This window comes from Hemicordylus capensis, chromosome 1 (assembly GCF_027244095.1).
Source record: "Hemicordylus capensis ecotype Gifberg chromosome 1, rHemCap1.1.pri, whole genome shotgun sequence".
In the NCBI taxonomy this organism is placed as follows: Eukaryota; Metazoa; Chordata; class Lepidosauria; order Squamata; family Cordylidae; genus Hemicordylus; species Hemicordylus capensis.
In genome coordinates this window covers 416,628,910-416,642,571 of record NC_069657.1, presented here as the reverse complement: position 1 = coordinate 416,642,571, position 13,662 = coordinate 416,628,910, and the positions used below count along the sequence as shown (strand labels likewise).

General features: G+C 40.7%; 1 protein-coding gene across 1 annotated transcript in view; it reads right to left on the bottom strand.

Moving 5' to 3' along the window:
- USH2A (usherin) overlaps positions 1-13,662 on the bottom strand; it is a 784,926-nt gene that overhangs the window by 521,566 nt on the left and 249,698 nt on the right. The window contains exon 25 of the mRNA XM_053283338.1: positions 11,760-11,890. Coding sequence (XP_053139313.1) covers positions 11,760-11,890 — 131 coding nt within the window. The remainder of the gene's footprint in view (positions 1-11,759; positions 11,891-13,662) is intronic.

The window sequence follows — 13,662 nt, the reverse complement described above, 5'->3', positions numbered from 1 at the left end:
ACATTCAAGTAGGTTAGAAACAGGCCATGATTGTAAAGTATGTCACACACATGCATGGCAAAGTACTAACTGATAGGGATGTGCCCGAATAGGCTTCGGCACCTGTGGGGGTACTACTTTAAGGGCGGGGGAGGGTGTACTCACCCCCCCGCCACGTTTCCCCTGCTGGCGCTCTCCAAATTTCAAGCCCCTCAGGGCGGCAGCATTCCTCCCTGCTGCGCCGTTCCCCCTGAACTAGCCAGAAGTCGCAAGCGCGCATGCACCCATCATGCGCGCGTGTGCCCGCCCGCCCGCCTGCTGTGCGTGCGTGCGCACAACGGGTCCCTGCGTGCTCGCGACTTCCGGCCAGTTCCGGCCGACGGGGGGAACGGGGCGGCAGGGAGGAACGCTGCCACCCTGATGGGCTTGAAATTTTGAGAGCGCCGGTGGGGGAAATGCGGCGGGGGGGTGAGTACACCGAAGCACCGAATCCTGCCCCAGCGCCGAAACGTTTCGGAGGCCTTTACAATGGCCTCCGAAACGTTTCATGCACAAGCCTACTAACTGATACACACACTTATGTTATCATAAAAATGTAACAAATGCACAAATGAATATCTACTAGTAGCAATATTAAAAGGTTTTGTAAAATTATAGGCACTATCTAGTCAATGCTGCGCTTTTAAATTTGATGGGGGTACGGGCATCCAGACTAAGACTTCATGAATAGAAGAAGTGTTGTGCTCACATAAGGACCACTTGCACAAGCACAATACTTCTTCAATCAACAGAAGATGCTTCCACTAATGAAGCAATAGTCTGGATGCTGCCCATTGATTTCAATAGGAGGGTTGAGCACATATTTAGCTTTCTCTCATTGAAACCAATAGGACCTAAAAGCGCTTAACTTTGCTGGATAGGACATAGGAAGCAGACATAGGAAGCTGCCATATACTGAGTCAGACCATTGGTTCATCTAGCTCAGTATTGTCTACACAGACTGGCAGTGGCTTCTCCAAGGTTGCAGGTAGGAATCTCTCTCAGCCCTATTTTGGAGATCACAGGGAGGGAACTTGGAACCTAGAGGCTCTTCCCAGAGTGGCTCCATCCTCTAAGGGGAATATCTTACAATGCTCATACTTCTAGTCTCCCTTTCATATGCAACCAAGGTGGACCCTGCTTAGCTAAGGGGACAAGTAATGATTGCTACCACAAGACCAGCTCTCCTCTCATGCCCTTTATTTCTACAGTAATTTGCATGCATTCAGTTTATGAAATCATTATCTGGTTTGCGTAACTGATGGGAGAGAAAGGACTGACCTAAAGTATGACTAGTGCATCTACTAAACTTTTTCAGAAATGTGAAAACAGCTATTTGCCCATTTTATTAGGAAGAATGAATGGCATAACAAGACCATTGAGAAGGAAAGCTTAGACCTGCTTAACTTAAACTTAACTTTAAATTGATAGGCAAACTGAAATTTAAATATAGAAAATACATATTGATCTAATTTTTTTTGCTTATTTTTGTAAATGTCTGAAGTAATTATTTTCTTATATTGAGACAGGGAGTAGATATATGAGCCAGTTTATCTAATACAAGCACACATCATCAAAATGTTCGTTTTCTGGCTAAATTGCCTGCATGATTTAAATAGTCAACCCTGTATCTTGTTTGGGAGGCAGCAGTAAGTATATTTTGAGATTCTAAATTGTCTAGCTCAGGGGGAAAATGACATTTAAATAAGGTTCTTTGTGGGAGAAAAAAGATTAATAAAGGCCACAGGAAAAACAGACATTTCAGCATCCATGCCAAAATCTTATTACGTGAAATAAAGAGGGCAAGTTATGATATACATCTTCTCCTTAAAGAAACACTTGTTTAAATATCATCATCTTGTATCATGTGTTGTTATAAAATCATATTACCAGATAGGAAGATACAAGAGAGTTTTTAGTAAAAATGACCCCAACTGCTCAGACATGTGTTTCCAGTTGCCAGCTCAATACTGTTCCTGGTTTCCTCCCACCCTTGTCCTTTCATCTTCAGAATTCAAAGACAGGAGCTACACAAAAGCAGTCATTGAGCTGTCACACACTCCTTTCCAATGAGACTTTAGTGTTAGTTCTCATGAAAGACCATATAATCCCATCTGTTATGATCCGTTAAGGGAAGAAGCTGGCTGCACATAATAAAATAATATAATGATTCACAACGAATGGCACTGTGAGGAGACATCGTGAAGGAAAAACATGCTATATGCTGTTATCTCATGTCTCTCTCCAGTTACAGCCAACACCATTCATACTGCAAAAGCAAAGGATCCATGATGCTGGGCAGGAAGGCAACCCTGGTACCCTGCAGAAGAAGGATGTGTAGAGGCACACTTGATAACGGAAGCTTGCTTTGACATGAGGTGCCAATTCATCCATTGCAGGCTGAATATTTTAAGAACCATTCGTTGAAGGCATTGTTAAGGTGGCTTGCTAGCCTACCATTCCTTTGTTAATCCAGAAGGGCTGGCTGATGGTTCATCAACAGGTTAGAAGTTGCAAGCTGTATGTGCCTGGATGCATCAAAATGAGAAGCAGCAGCATTTAGCAAGAAGAGACAGAGAGAGAAGACTGAGAGCTGGCTGAAGGCACCTTCAGCGTACGGGGTCAATCTCTTGGGTTCTTCTTCAGAGTAGAAAATCTGCTGCCTTGTAGGGGTACTATCTATCTATCTATCTATCTATCTATCTATCTATCTATCTATCTATCTATGTTCCCCCCTGCATTAAAGTATTTATTACACACCTTTCCACCACAAAAATAGGACACAGTTAGAATGTCAAACATTTGATAAAATTAATGTACAAAAATAATCACATAATAACTGTCATAATAGGAAAAAGCAGAATCTTTTGTAAAACATCTCATAAAACACAAAATATCTTATAAAATCCCAATAAATATAATATACAAAAATAAAATAAACTCCCATCAATTAATCCTATTCAAATGCTTGAGATCTTATTGCAATGGCAGCTGCAAGATATTTGACTGTATTTTCAGTTACTGCTCTATCTGAACCAGATAAGAGATATGAAACATAAAAGCTTCTTGCCTTACCTGGAAATAAAATTAAAAGTGGAGCAATAAATTTTTTTTCCTAATATCATCATAAAGAATACATTCCTTCAAAACATGTTCCACAGTTTCAACAAGCCCTAATTCATAAGAGCACAATCTTCGTTCAAGAGGGATTTTCTTAAAACATCCCTCTGTAATGGCTGTGGGAATACAATTAAATCAAGCAGAAGTATAAATTTTCCTATATTTAAGTATAGTTAACATATGAAAATAACTTGCTGGTAGACCAACATATGGCCCTATACCCCACTTTAATGGGGAACAACCATGGTTTGCCTCTGTTAATGTTTCCTGAAAATCAATGATATTCACACAATCAAAAACTGAGGCCTTTCACACAATCACGCAGGTGGGGTGGAAGGCAGGGCTAAGCCCTCCTTCCCCGCAGATGATCCTGGACTGGCCCTAGCCACGCTGCTGCACACATGATTGCCGCACACATGAATGCGAGTGACACAGCCGGGAGAATCTGGAAGCCGGGAGAATCCCCCAATACACCGTGTGACTATTCTCTCAGGGACGGGTGCTCTAGGTGCCCATCTCTGAGTCAGCATGGCTTAATTCCAAGCAATTAGCTTTACAATTAAGTTTATTCTGCCAAGTACTGGTTTAAATACAGATCAGCATAAAAATTAATATCTGTCTGAAGCTGAATGTTGATGTAAATTGACCCAAAAATGAAAAGCATATGCCCAAGCTAAAGTATCACTTGTGGGAAATCCAAGTTCCAATCTTAATCTATTCCTAACACATCAAATCAGATTCAAATTACTTCTCAAAGAATACTTCTCAAAACCCTGGACTGACCTCTTTCTATACTTTGGTTCATTCCCAGATACCAAAGTTGAATGCCATATAACAATTTTTGTATTACCTTGGCTTTATGCACTGTCAAAGCTGAGGGGATATAACTTCCTCCTTTCATACAAAAGAAATTAACCACAGCTGCTGAAAGAGTGACTGCACTCTGAAAGGCACAATCTCTGTGTCTTGCCCAACTAGGGAAGATGCTTAAAAAAGAATTCCTAAATAATTAAAATAGTTAACTTGTTCAATTGGATGACCATCCATATCTCTTATATCCCCCAGAAAACACTAAAACCTTAGTTTTCTCATAGTTTATTGTCAAAGCTTCACTAACACAGTACCTTCAGAACTGCATTATCAGCCTACATAATCCAATCTTAGTTTGTGATAGCAGTGCTGCATCATTAATATAGGAATTTCCTTCCTTGCCAGTTTTGGAAAATGATATTCTGTTGAATCGAGATTAGGAGCCAAATCATTTATATACAAATTAAACAAACAGGGTGTTAACACACAACCCTGCCATACCCCTCTCATCATGCATTAGTTAAATCTCCTTCAGGGCTACAATGCACTTTTAGAAAAGTGTTAGTATAAATCAGGGATTCTCAAACTTGGGTCCTCGGGTGTTATTGGACTTCAACTCCCATAATCCCCAGCCTCAGTGGCCTTTGGTTGGGGATTATGGGAGTTGAAGTCCAATAAGACCTGAGGACCCAAGTTTGAGAATAACTGGTAAAGGCATTTTATCAAAAACAACAATCTCCTGTCAGTTGAAGATTTTTCCAATTTCTCCCATAATTGCTCTCTTGATATGCTGATTTCAATCAACTGCTGATTTCAATCAAATGCTGATTTCAGATCAACAACAAGCAATCAAATGCTGATTTCAGACCAACAACAGTAGTATACAATTTCCCCTTTATGTTTTTAGAGTATTTTTCTGCCAGGTGATATAGAACAACCCTGTGACCCAAGGTTGAACACCTCTTTTTCAGCACCTATGTTCTCATCCTCAATCGAATCCAATAGTTTAGTTTTTTAATGTATAGCATATAACTTCCCAATTATAGATAGAAGACATAGGATGATAGTTTGATGTATCTGTTTTAATTCCTTTCTTATAAATAGTTACAATTATTTCTTCTTTCCAACTATTTGGAATTATTGTATGATCGATATGGGAGAATAAAGATGCCGTTACCCACCATTCACTATTTATTTTCAACATCTCTACTGGTACAAAATCAAGCACTGAAGCTTTCCCCACTTTCAGTTCCTTAATAAAGCTAATCATTTCCAAATCAGTTACTGGATCCCAAAGTAGAATTTCTTCACTTCCCTGTTTTGGAAGTTTTAAAAAAATTATATGCTTACATTTTCTTTGCCACCAAAGGCCTTCAAAGCAGTGCACAATGTAGATTAACATAATTATGAAATAATAAGAATGTGGCAGACATGCTGGGCAATAAACCATCAGCGTTTCTGTCCCACTGGGGTTGCTGTGCATGTGAAAGGCAGCCCTGGGGGTGTTGTAGAGGTGCCGTCATGCAACAACTTGTAACAGCAGACAGGCACTTGTGCTGTACTTCTTCAGTTGTTTTCAATGAATGTAGCCCTGCAGAAGTGCCCGTGAGCTCTTTCAAGTTGTTGTGCAGCCACCTACCTTTGCAACAGCCCTGGAGCTGCCTTTCACATGCACAGCAGCCCTGGCAAGTCACTGCGCATGTTGACCAATACACTATAAATCAATACACAACATTAAAAGCAATCAACCAAACCATACAATCTAGCAAATCTTTGTCTCCGTATATGTTCTGTATGTATACTTGTAAATGAAGCAATATTACAAGGACACAATATTACAAGGATAAGAGTGTTCTCGCCTTCAAAAGAAATCAAACCTAGGTAGCAACTTCTCACTGCTTGAAGACACAAGGCTCACTGCTTGATCACACAATGAACTTCTTGTAAGCTCAAATACACATAAGCATCTTCTGCCACCACCATTACATGTATTAAAGTGATAAGGGGTTAATCACAAAAGGCAACTTCAACAACTCGTCAGGGGTGACCAGTGGCAGGTAAGATGCAAAGATGCATAGCATTTAGCTATGTATAGCAGACTTCAAAGTAGTAATGATGAACTGACATGTAAACAGGGAAAGCAGTTCTAAAATGATCTCCTGCAATGAAAAGCTCTTTTACTACAAAGCTAGGGATGTGCAAAAATTTTGACTGAATTGATTTGAATTTGAATCAATTCAATTTGAAACTGCTTGTTCAGAATGGGATTCATTTGAATTGATTTGAATTCAGGTGAATTTGAATCGAATTCACATTGAATTCAAATGAATTTGATTCAAATTCAAGTTAATTCAAGTGAATTTGAATCGATTCAGACAAATCCCATTCTGTGCAAGCAGTTTTGAGTCACATCCCTTTACAAGGCAAGCTAGGTTGCTACTTTACTTCACAGCCAATTAACTGACCTAAATAACTTATTGCTTTTAAAGGGTGTTGGGGAACTCATAAAAGATTGATGGAGTGGTTCAGGGCTTTGAATGTTCATATTCTCACACAGTAGAACAGAAACAAATTGGGCAGACAAATTCTTCTATTTGCTTTCAAAATTTGAGTTTTTATTCAAAATTCAATTCTGTAGCCACTGAATGGATTTGTCCTCCCAGAATAGGTAACAGATTTTTTTCAGAGCAGAAGAACACACTGTGCTGCAGAACAGAATTTTTGGACATATTTAAAGGATCAAGACACCAAAGAATCCAAACACTTGAAAAATAGTGACTTCACATTTTGTTCCATAACTCCACTTCTATAAGGGCTAGAGCTTAGCTTTTAAAAAAAAATTTAAGCTGGGGATCCATGTTAGGGTTAGGACAGGGCGACTTCAAATCCCCATTATTTCCTATGGCAGAAATATACAAAATGAGTAAAAACTAAATGAAATCATTAAGAATCAACCAAGTGCCCCATGGCCTTGAAATATGGGTGGTAGGTGGCATCTATTTGGTGCCCCTAGAACCTTTATAAGAGATCTGAATTGATCCAAATCCAAATTGAATCAAAACAAATCTAAATTGAATCTGGTGTGATTCGGGGGACAGATTCAAAGGCAAAACAAATCAGGGGTGACTTGGCTGAATCAAAAAAATCAACTCAAATTAAAAAAATTGATTGGTGCACATCTCTGTGGCCAAAAAGAAATTGCATATAATGCTGCAGAAAAAAAGAAACCAAGCAATATGATTGTACTTGATTGCATCAAGTTTCTTTTTGTGTGGTGTTCAATGTGCAGGAGCATATGTGCAAATTTATTTATTTTATTTTATTTTATTTTATTTGTATACCACCCTTCTGAAATGACTCAGGGTGGTTTCCAATTAAAACAAACCATTAAAATAGTAAAGAGTTAAAACAAATTTAAAAACAATATAACAATTAACAATTTAAAAACATTTTAAAACAACAATTAAACAATTACAGTGATTAAAAACCCCAAAATCAGGTTTTAAATTTTAAAATAGACCAAATATTAAAACCTGCAAAATTTAGGAAGCTGAGAAAGCTTGGGTGAAAAGATGGGTTTTCAGGTGTTTTTTTGAAAATTGCCAGAGATGGGGAGGATTGTATCTCAGCAGGGAGCGCATTCCACAATCTTGGGGCAGCGACAGAGAAGGCTGGTCTCTGTGTAGCCACCAAACAGGTCGGCAGCAACTGGAGATGGACCTCCCCAGATGACCTCAATGGGCGGTGGGGGTCATAATGAAGAAGACGCTCTCTTAGATATCCAGGGCCTAAGCCGTTTAGGGCTTTGTAAGTTATAACTAGCACTTTGTATTTTGTCCGGAAACCTATTGGCAGCCAGTGTAACTCCATCAGTAAAGGAGTAACATGGTCTCTCCAAGATGACCCAGAGACCAACCTGGCTGCCGTATTCTGAGCCAACTGAAGTTTCCGGACTACGTACAAAGGTAGCCCCACATAGAGCACATTACAAAAGTCAAGTCTAGAGGTTACCAACAGATGTGCCACAGTTTTGAGGTCATTGATCTCAAGAAACGGGCACAGCTGACGTATCAGCCAGGGCTGATAGAAAGCACCCCTGGCCACCGCCTCAACCTGAGAAACCAGGGAGAGGTGTGAATCCAGAAGTACTCCAGACTGCAAATGTGTTCCTTTTGGGGAAGTGTGACCCCGTCTAGAACAGGCAGATTAAAATCATCTCTAGAGTTCTGACCCGGCACAATAAGTACCTCAGTCTTATCTGGATTCAGCTTTAGTTTATTCTCCCTCATCCAGCCCATTACTGCTTCCAGGCAGGCATTTAGGGAGGATATGCCAGCTCCTGAAGAGGTTGTCATGGAGAAGTAGATCTAGGTGTTTTCAGCATACTGGTAACACCCAGCAACAAATCCCCTGATGATCTCTCCCAGCGGTTTCATGTAGATGTTAAAAAGCACTGGAGAAAGTACAGAGCCTTGAGGAACACCATACTTAAGCTCAGATTTTGAAGAGCAACAGTCTCCAATTGACACCATCTGGAATCTATCCAAGAGGTAGGCTCAAAACCACCCCAACTCCCTCAGACGTTCCAGAAGGATACTATGGTCAATAGTATCAAAAGCCGCTGAGAGATCCAAAAGGACCAACAGGGTCACACTTCCTCTGTCAATTGCCAATTGGAGATCATCCATCAGGCCGACCAAATCAGTCTCCACCCCATAGCCCTCCCGAAAACCAGTTTGAAATGGGTCTAGATAATCAGTTTCCTCCAAGACCGCCTGGAGCTGAGAGGCCACCACTCTCTCAATTACCTTGCCCAGCCATGGGAGGTTGGAAACAGGCCTATAATTGCTCAACTCTGAGGGATTTAATGCAGGCTTCTTTAGAAGAGGTCTCATGATTGCCTCCTTAAGACAAGGAGGAATCCTGCCCTCCCTCAGAGAAGCATTTATGATTTCCACCAGGCTGTTTACAACAACCTCCCTGCTAAATCGAACAAGCCATGTTGGACAAGGGTCAAGAAAACAAGTGGTAGGCCTCACCGCTCCAAGCAGCTTGTCCATATCCTCAGGAGTCACAAACTGAATCCAATCCAGTCTAATCACATAAGAGGAGTCATTGGGCACCAGTGAACACTACCACACAAAAAGAGTCTTAAGAACATAAGAACAGCCCTGATGGATTAGGCCCAAGGCTCATCTTGTCCAGCATCCTGTTTTACATGGTGGCCCACCAGATGCTGCTGGAAGCCCACAGACAGGAGCTGAGGGCATGCCCTCTCACCTGCTGTTACTCCACTGCAACTGGTATTCAGAGGCATCCTGCCTCTGAGGCTGGAGTTGGCCTATAGCCCTCAGACTAGTAGATGCAGTCTTAAGTACAATCAACTTTATGTTACATTTTCATAGTGTTTTATCAATACACTAATTCTGGAATTAGTTTTCAAATTTTTCCCAATTAAAGTGGAATTTAGAAGTAGAACCTATGGCAGAGCAAACTGAGAGAACAAGAAAGGAATTGAATAGATAAAATCTGTTCATCCTTACGACACGTACATAAAGCATTCCTATACTGCCTGTGGACAACAGAACAAATGAATACAATTAAGACTGTCAGCTCTGATGGTGGTCTTCTGTTTGATGGTACACCTGTAAGGGGAGAAGGCGGAAAAGTTCTTCTAGAAGATTTTATCTTCTCATCTCTCATCTTCACCAACAATGATAAGCAATTCCAAAGCTTATCAGATAGATAGATAGATAGATAGATAGATAGATAGATAGATAGATAGATAAAAATATATATTATTTTATATATTTTGTTTATTTTATTTATATACCGCCTAACTCCAAAGGCTCTAGGTGGTTCACAAAAATAAACACAATAAAAACAGAATAAGACAAACTGATAAAACGATTTAAAACATCAAAGTTTAATAAAATCCTGGCTAAAAAAATCTGTCTTAAGAGCTATTTTAGAGGCTGGTTAAGATGTTAAGCTACAGATATCTATAGGGAGCGCATTCCATAGCCCAGAAGCAACTACAGAAAAGGCCCGCTCCCGAGTCGCTGCCAGACAAGCTGGCGGCATCCAGAGACAGAACTCTCTTGATGACTTTAATGTGTGGTGGTGATCATGCAGAAGAAGGCATTCTCCCAGGTAACCTGGTTCTAAGCCATGTAAGGCTTTAAAGGTAATTACCAGCACTTTTATTTTCCCCAGAAACCTACTGGCAGCCAATGCAATTGTTTTAAGACAGGCATAATATTGTCTCTCCAAGCAACCCCAGAGATCAATCCAGCTGCTGCTGTTTGGATCAACGGAAGTTTCCGAACTTCATACAAAGGCAGCCCCTTGTAGAACACATTGTAGTAGTCAAGCCTAGAGATTACCAGAGAGTGTGCCAAAGTTCTAAGTTCATTATCTTTAAGGAACAGACACAGCTGTTAAATCAAACAAAGTTGATAGAAGACACTCCTAGCCAGAGCCTCAACCTGAGAAACCAGAGTGGCGCCTGGGTCCAGAAACACTCCCAAGCTACACACCTTGACAATGTCTATTATCAATGTGATATGTTCCGATCTGTTCAGAAGAGAAGGAGGGATATGCAAGTATACAACCAGTTGTGCTTCTTTTGCCATGCTCAAACATCTCTTTATCAGGGGCAATGTGTTGAAGACTTAGCTTGTAACCTCCTGGGCATGGACCATGTCACTTCTGAATTTTTTATAACATTTAGCATAATATTAGTGCTCAATAACTTTAAATACTAATGGATGACCTATTCAAGCAACTTTAACTTCTAATGATCTGTGATCCTGGGATTGTTTAAAGGTAGGAGAATCAGATAGCCTGGCAGTGAAATACATTAGTGAAATGGCAGAAGACAAAAATCAATACGATACTATTCTACCTAGCTATAAAACTATACAGGAAAGTAGATTAGATCATAGAGGTTATGAGAATATCACTATACTTTTTTTAAAAATCAAGAATCTAATGAACAGTCTTTATGGGTACACATTTCAATTCATAAAACTACTACTATCATTAGACTGCTACCCTGCAGATTAGGACAAGGATAACAAGTGACCTCAATTGACAGAACCAAAAAAAAAAAAAAAGTCAAATGATGATGGAAGGGTTATCTCGTGTGCATTTGTCAAACCTTGGACTGTTTCCTGCAACCCAAGGGAACTGATTCTGCCTCCCTGCAACTCACAAATAACCCATTTTAAGACAGGACCTGTCTGGAAAACACTCCAGAAACTTCATTTAATCCAGAATGTGGATGCCATGATTTTGTTCAGGGCCAGAAGATTGGACCACATTAGGCTAACTTATTACCTACTTTGTCTCAGGCTCAGTTCAAGGCACTGGTTTGGGTCTTTGAAGCACTAAATAATCTTGGACCAAGACATCTGAAGAACAATGAGAACTCCATTCCACTGTTGAAGTCCCATTACATGTTCCCCTCCCATCAGAGCTGTGGCAGGTGTGCATGACATGTAGGTCTTATTCTGTTGTGGTCCTCCAATTTTGCAACAGACTCCTCAAAGCAGTACACCTAGCAAATGGCCCTGTTATTGCTTACTTTTAGATGGGAAATGAAGACTACAATGTTCCAGTGAACTTTTAAGAGATCTTTGTCTCTTGAATATTATCTTGATCATCTGCTATTTGCATTCATATTTTTGATATTGTGTATTTATTATGTTTTATTATATTTATGCCAATTGTATTGCATGCAAAAAGGCAGGATATACAGTAAATTAAATATTACTATTACTACAAACAACAACAAAATTAGAACCTACAGCAAGGTAATCAGGCCCTTCTTTGTTGTAAACAAACAGAAGTAATCCATTCAGCTGATCTGTTTTAAATATAAAGGAGATCTCAACATCCAGACCACCATAAAAAATATTTGAATGGAGTTCTAGGAAACCTTATGGAGAAAGGGAAAATAATAAAAACAAAGAATGTTATGTTTTCTATAATTATGAAAGGGAGAATTGCATATAATAGAAATATATTCATAGAATTATATACAATAGAAATACAGTAAATGCAGGGCTCCGTTGGGATTTGAGAAGTTCTGAAAATACTAAGCTGAGTCCCTGCATGTGATGCTATCTATACTCAAGCCACAATCCAGCACACAGTTCGTTGCACTCCTGTAGTTTCCAGAATGAAAGCTGTACTGCCCCACTGAAATTAGAGGGGAAGCCTCTGCAGACAGGAGAGCTGTGTGTAAGAAACTGTTCTGTGCACCAGCTTCCATACTAGGGATGTGCACAAAACACGATTTGGAAACCGAATCATGTAACTTCCCTTTAAAATGCAGCAATTACACATCCCCTTTAACTTGGAGGACAGCAGGTCCATACCTGCTCCTCCACTGTTCGCCGCCACTCCTGTAATCGCAGTGCTCCCCCCAGCTATGCTTGTGCACTGACAATGTGTCTCCCAGCTATCCCCATGTGTGTGCTGGCAGGGGCAGCTGTGAGACACCCCGCTGGCATGTGGGTATAGCTGGGGGGAGCACCATGAACTCGTGGCAAGCAGAGGAGCAGGTAGGGACCTGCTCTGCTCTGTGTTAAAGGGGATGTGTAATATCTCCATTTTTAAAGGGATATGCCGCAATTCAGTTTCCGAATCACATGTCATGCACATCCCTATTCTGTACCTTCAGCAGATCATTGGTTCAAGATTACTCTCTCTGTAAACTGAATTACCATTAGAAGGAATAGCACAGAAAAAGAAAGTAGTTTCTTATCGCTTCATAGTAGTGTTTGGATCACTGTGTTGCAAAACTAGACGACAGTGGTCCAATCCAACAAGATCTGCAGCACCATCTCTGCTCATTTGGAAAGAACTGTTCAGAGTTTGTCTAATAATAAGATTAAAACAAATAGAGGCTGCAAATAGTACTAGCTGAAGCACTGAGCCATTGATGGATATTCATTAATGAATACCACAGGGCATGGGAAGTGGTGATAGCCACTAGCTTGGATGGCATTAAAAGGGGCTTAGACAAATTCATGGAGGACAGGTCTTTCAGTGGCAACTACTCTGAGGGCTATAGGCCACCTCCAGCCTCAGAGGCAAGATGCCTCTAAATACCAGTTGCCGGAGAGTAACAGCAGAAGAGAGGGCATGCCCTCACCTCTTTCCAGTGGGCTTCTCAGAGGCATCTGGTGAGCCACTGTGTGAAACAGCATGTTGGACTAGATAGGCCTTGGGCCTGATCCAGCAGGGCTGTTCTTATGTTCTTACAGGCCAGGGATGACCAGTAGGGATATGCAAACTGGTTTGAAATTGAACCGGTTCAAATTTGAATTCGAACTGAACCAGCCATCAGGCTCAAGCTGCAGGTTCGAATTCGAACCGAACCAGGGGGTGGTTCGATTCGGACCGGTTCGGACTGGTTCGGACTGGTTTGTACCTCCAAAAGTGGGTGGGTGGTATCTGGCACCCATGGCTACCTACCACCCTAACCCCAAAGCAATCGGACAGTCATACGATTTTTTATGAATTTTTGAAAATTATTTTTATTTTTTTCTCATAGGGTATAATGGGACCTGAACCAACCCATATCCCCTATTGTGGAGCACCTAGGGGCACAAAAGTTGGGTGGATGGTTTACAGACAGGGTTGCCTACCACCCACAAAACCCCAAGGCAATCGGACAGTCCTCTGATTATTGGTGAATTTTTA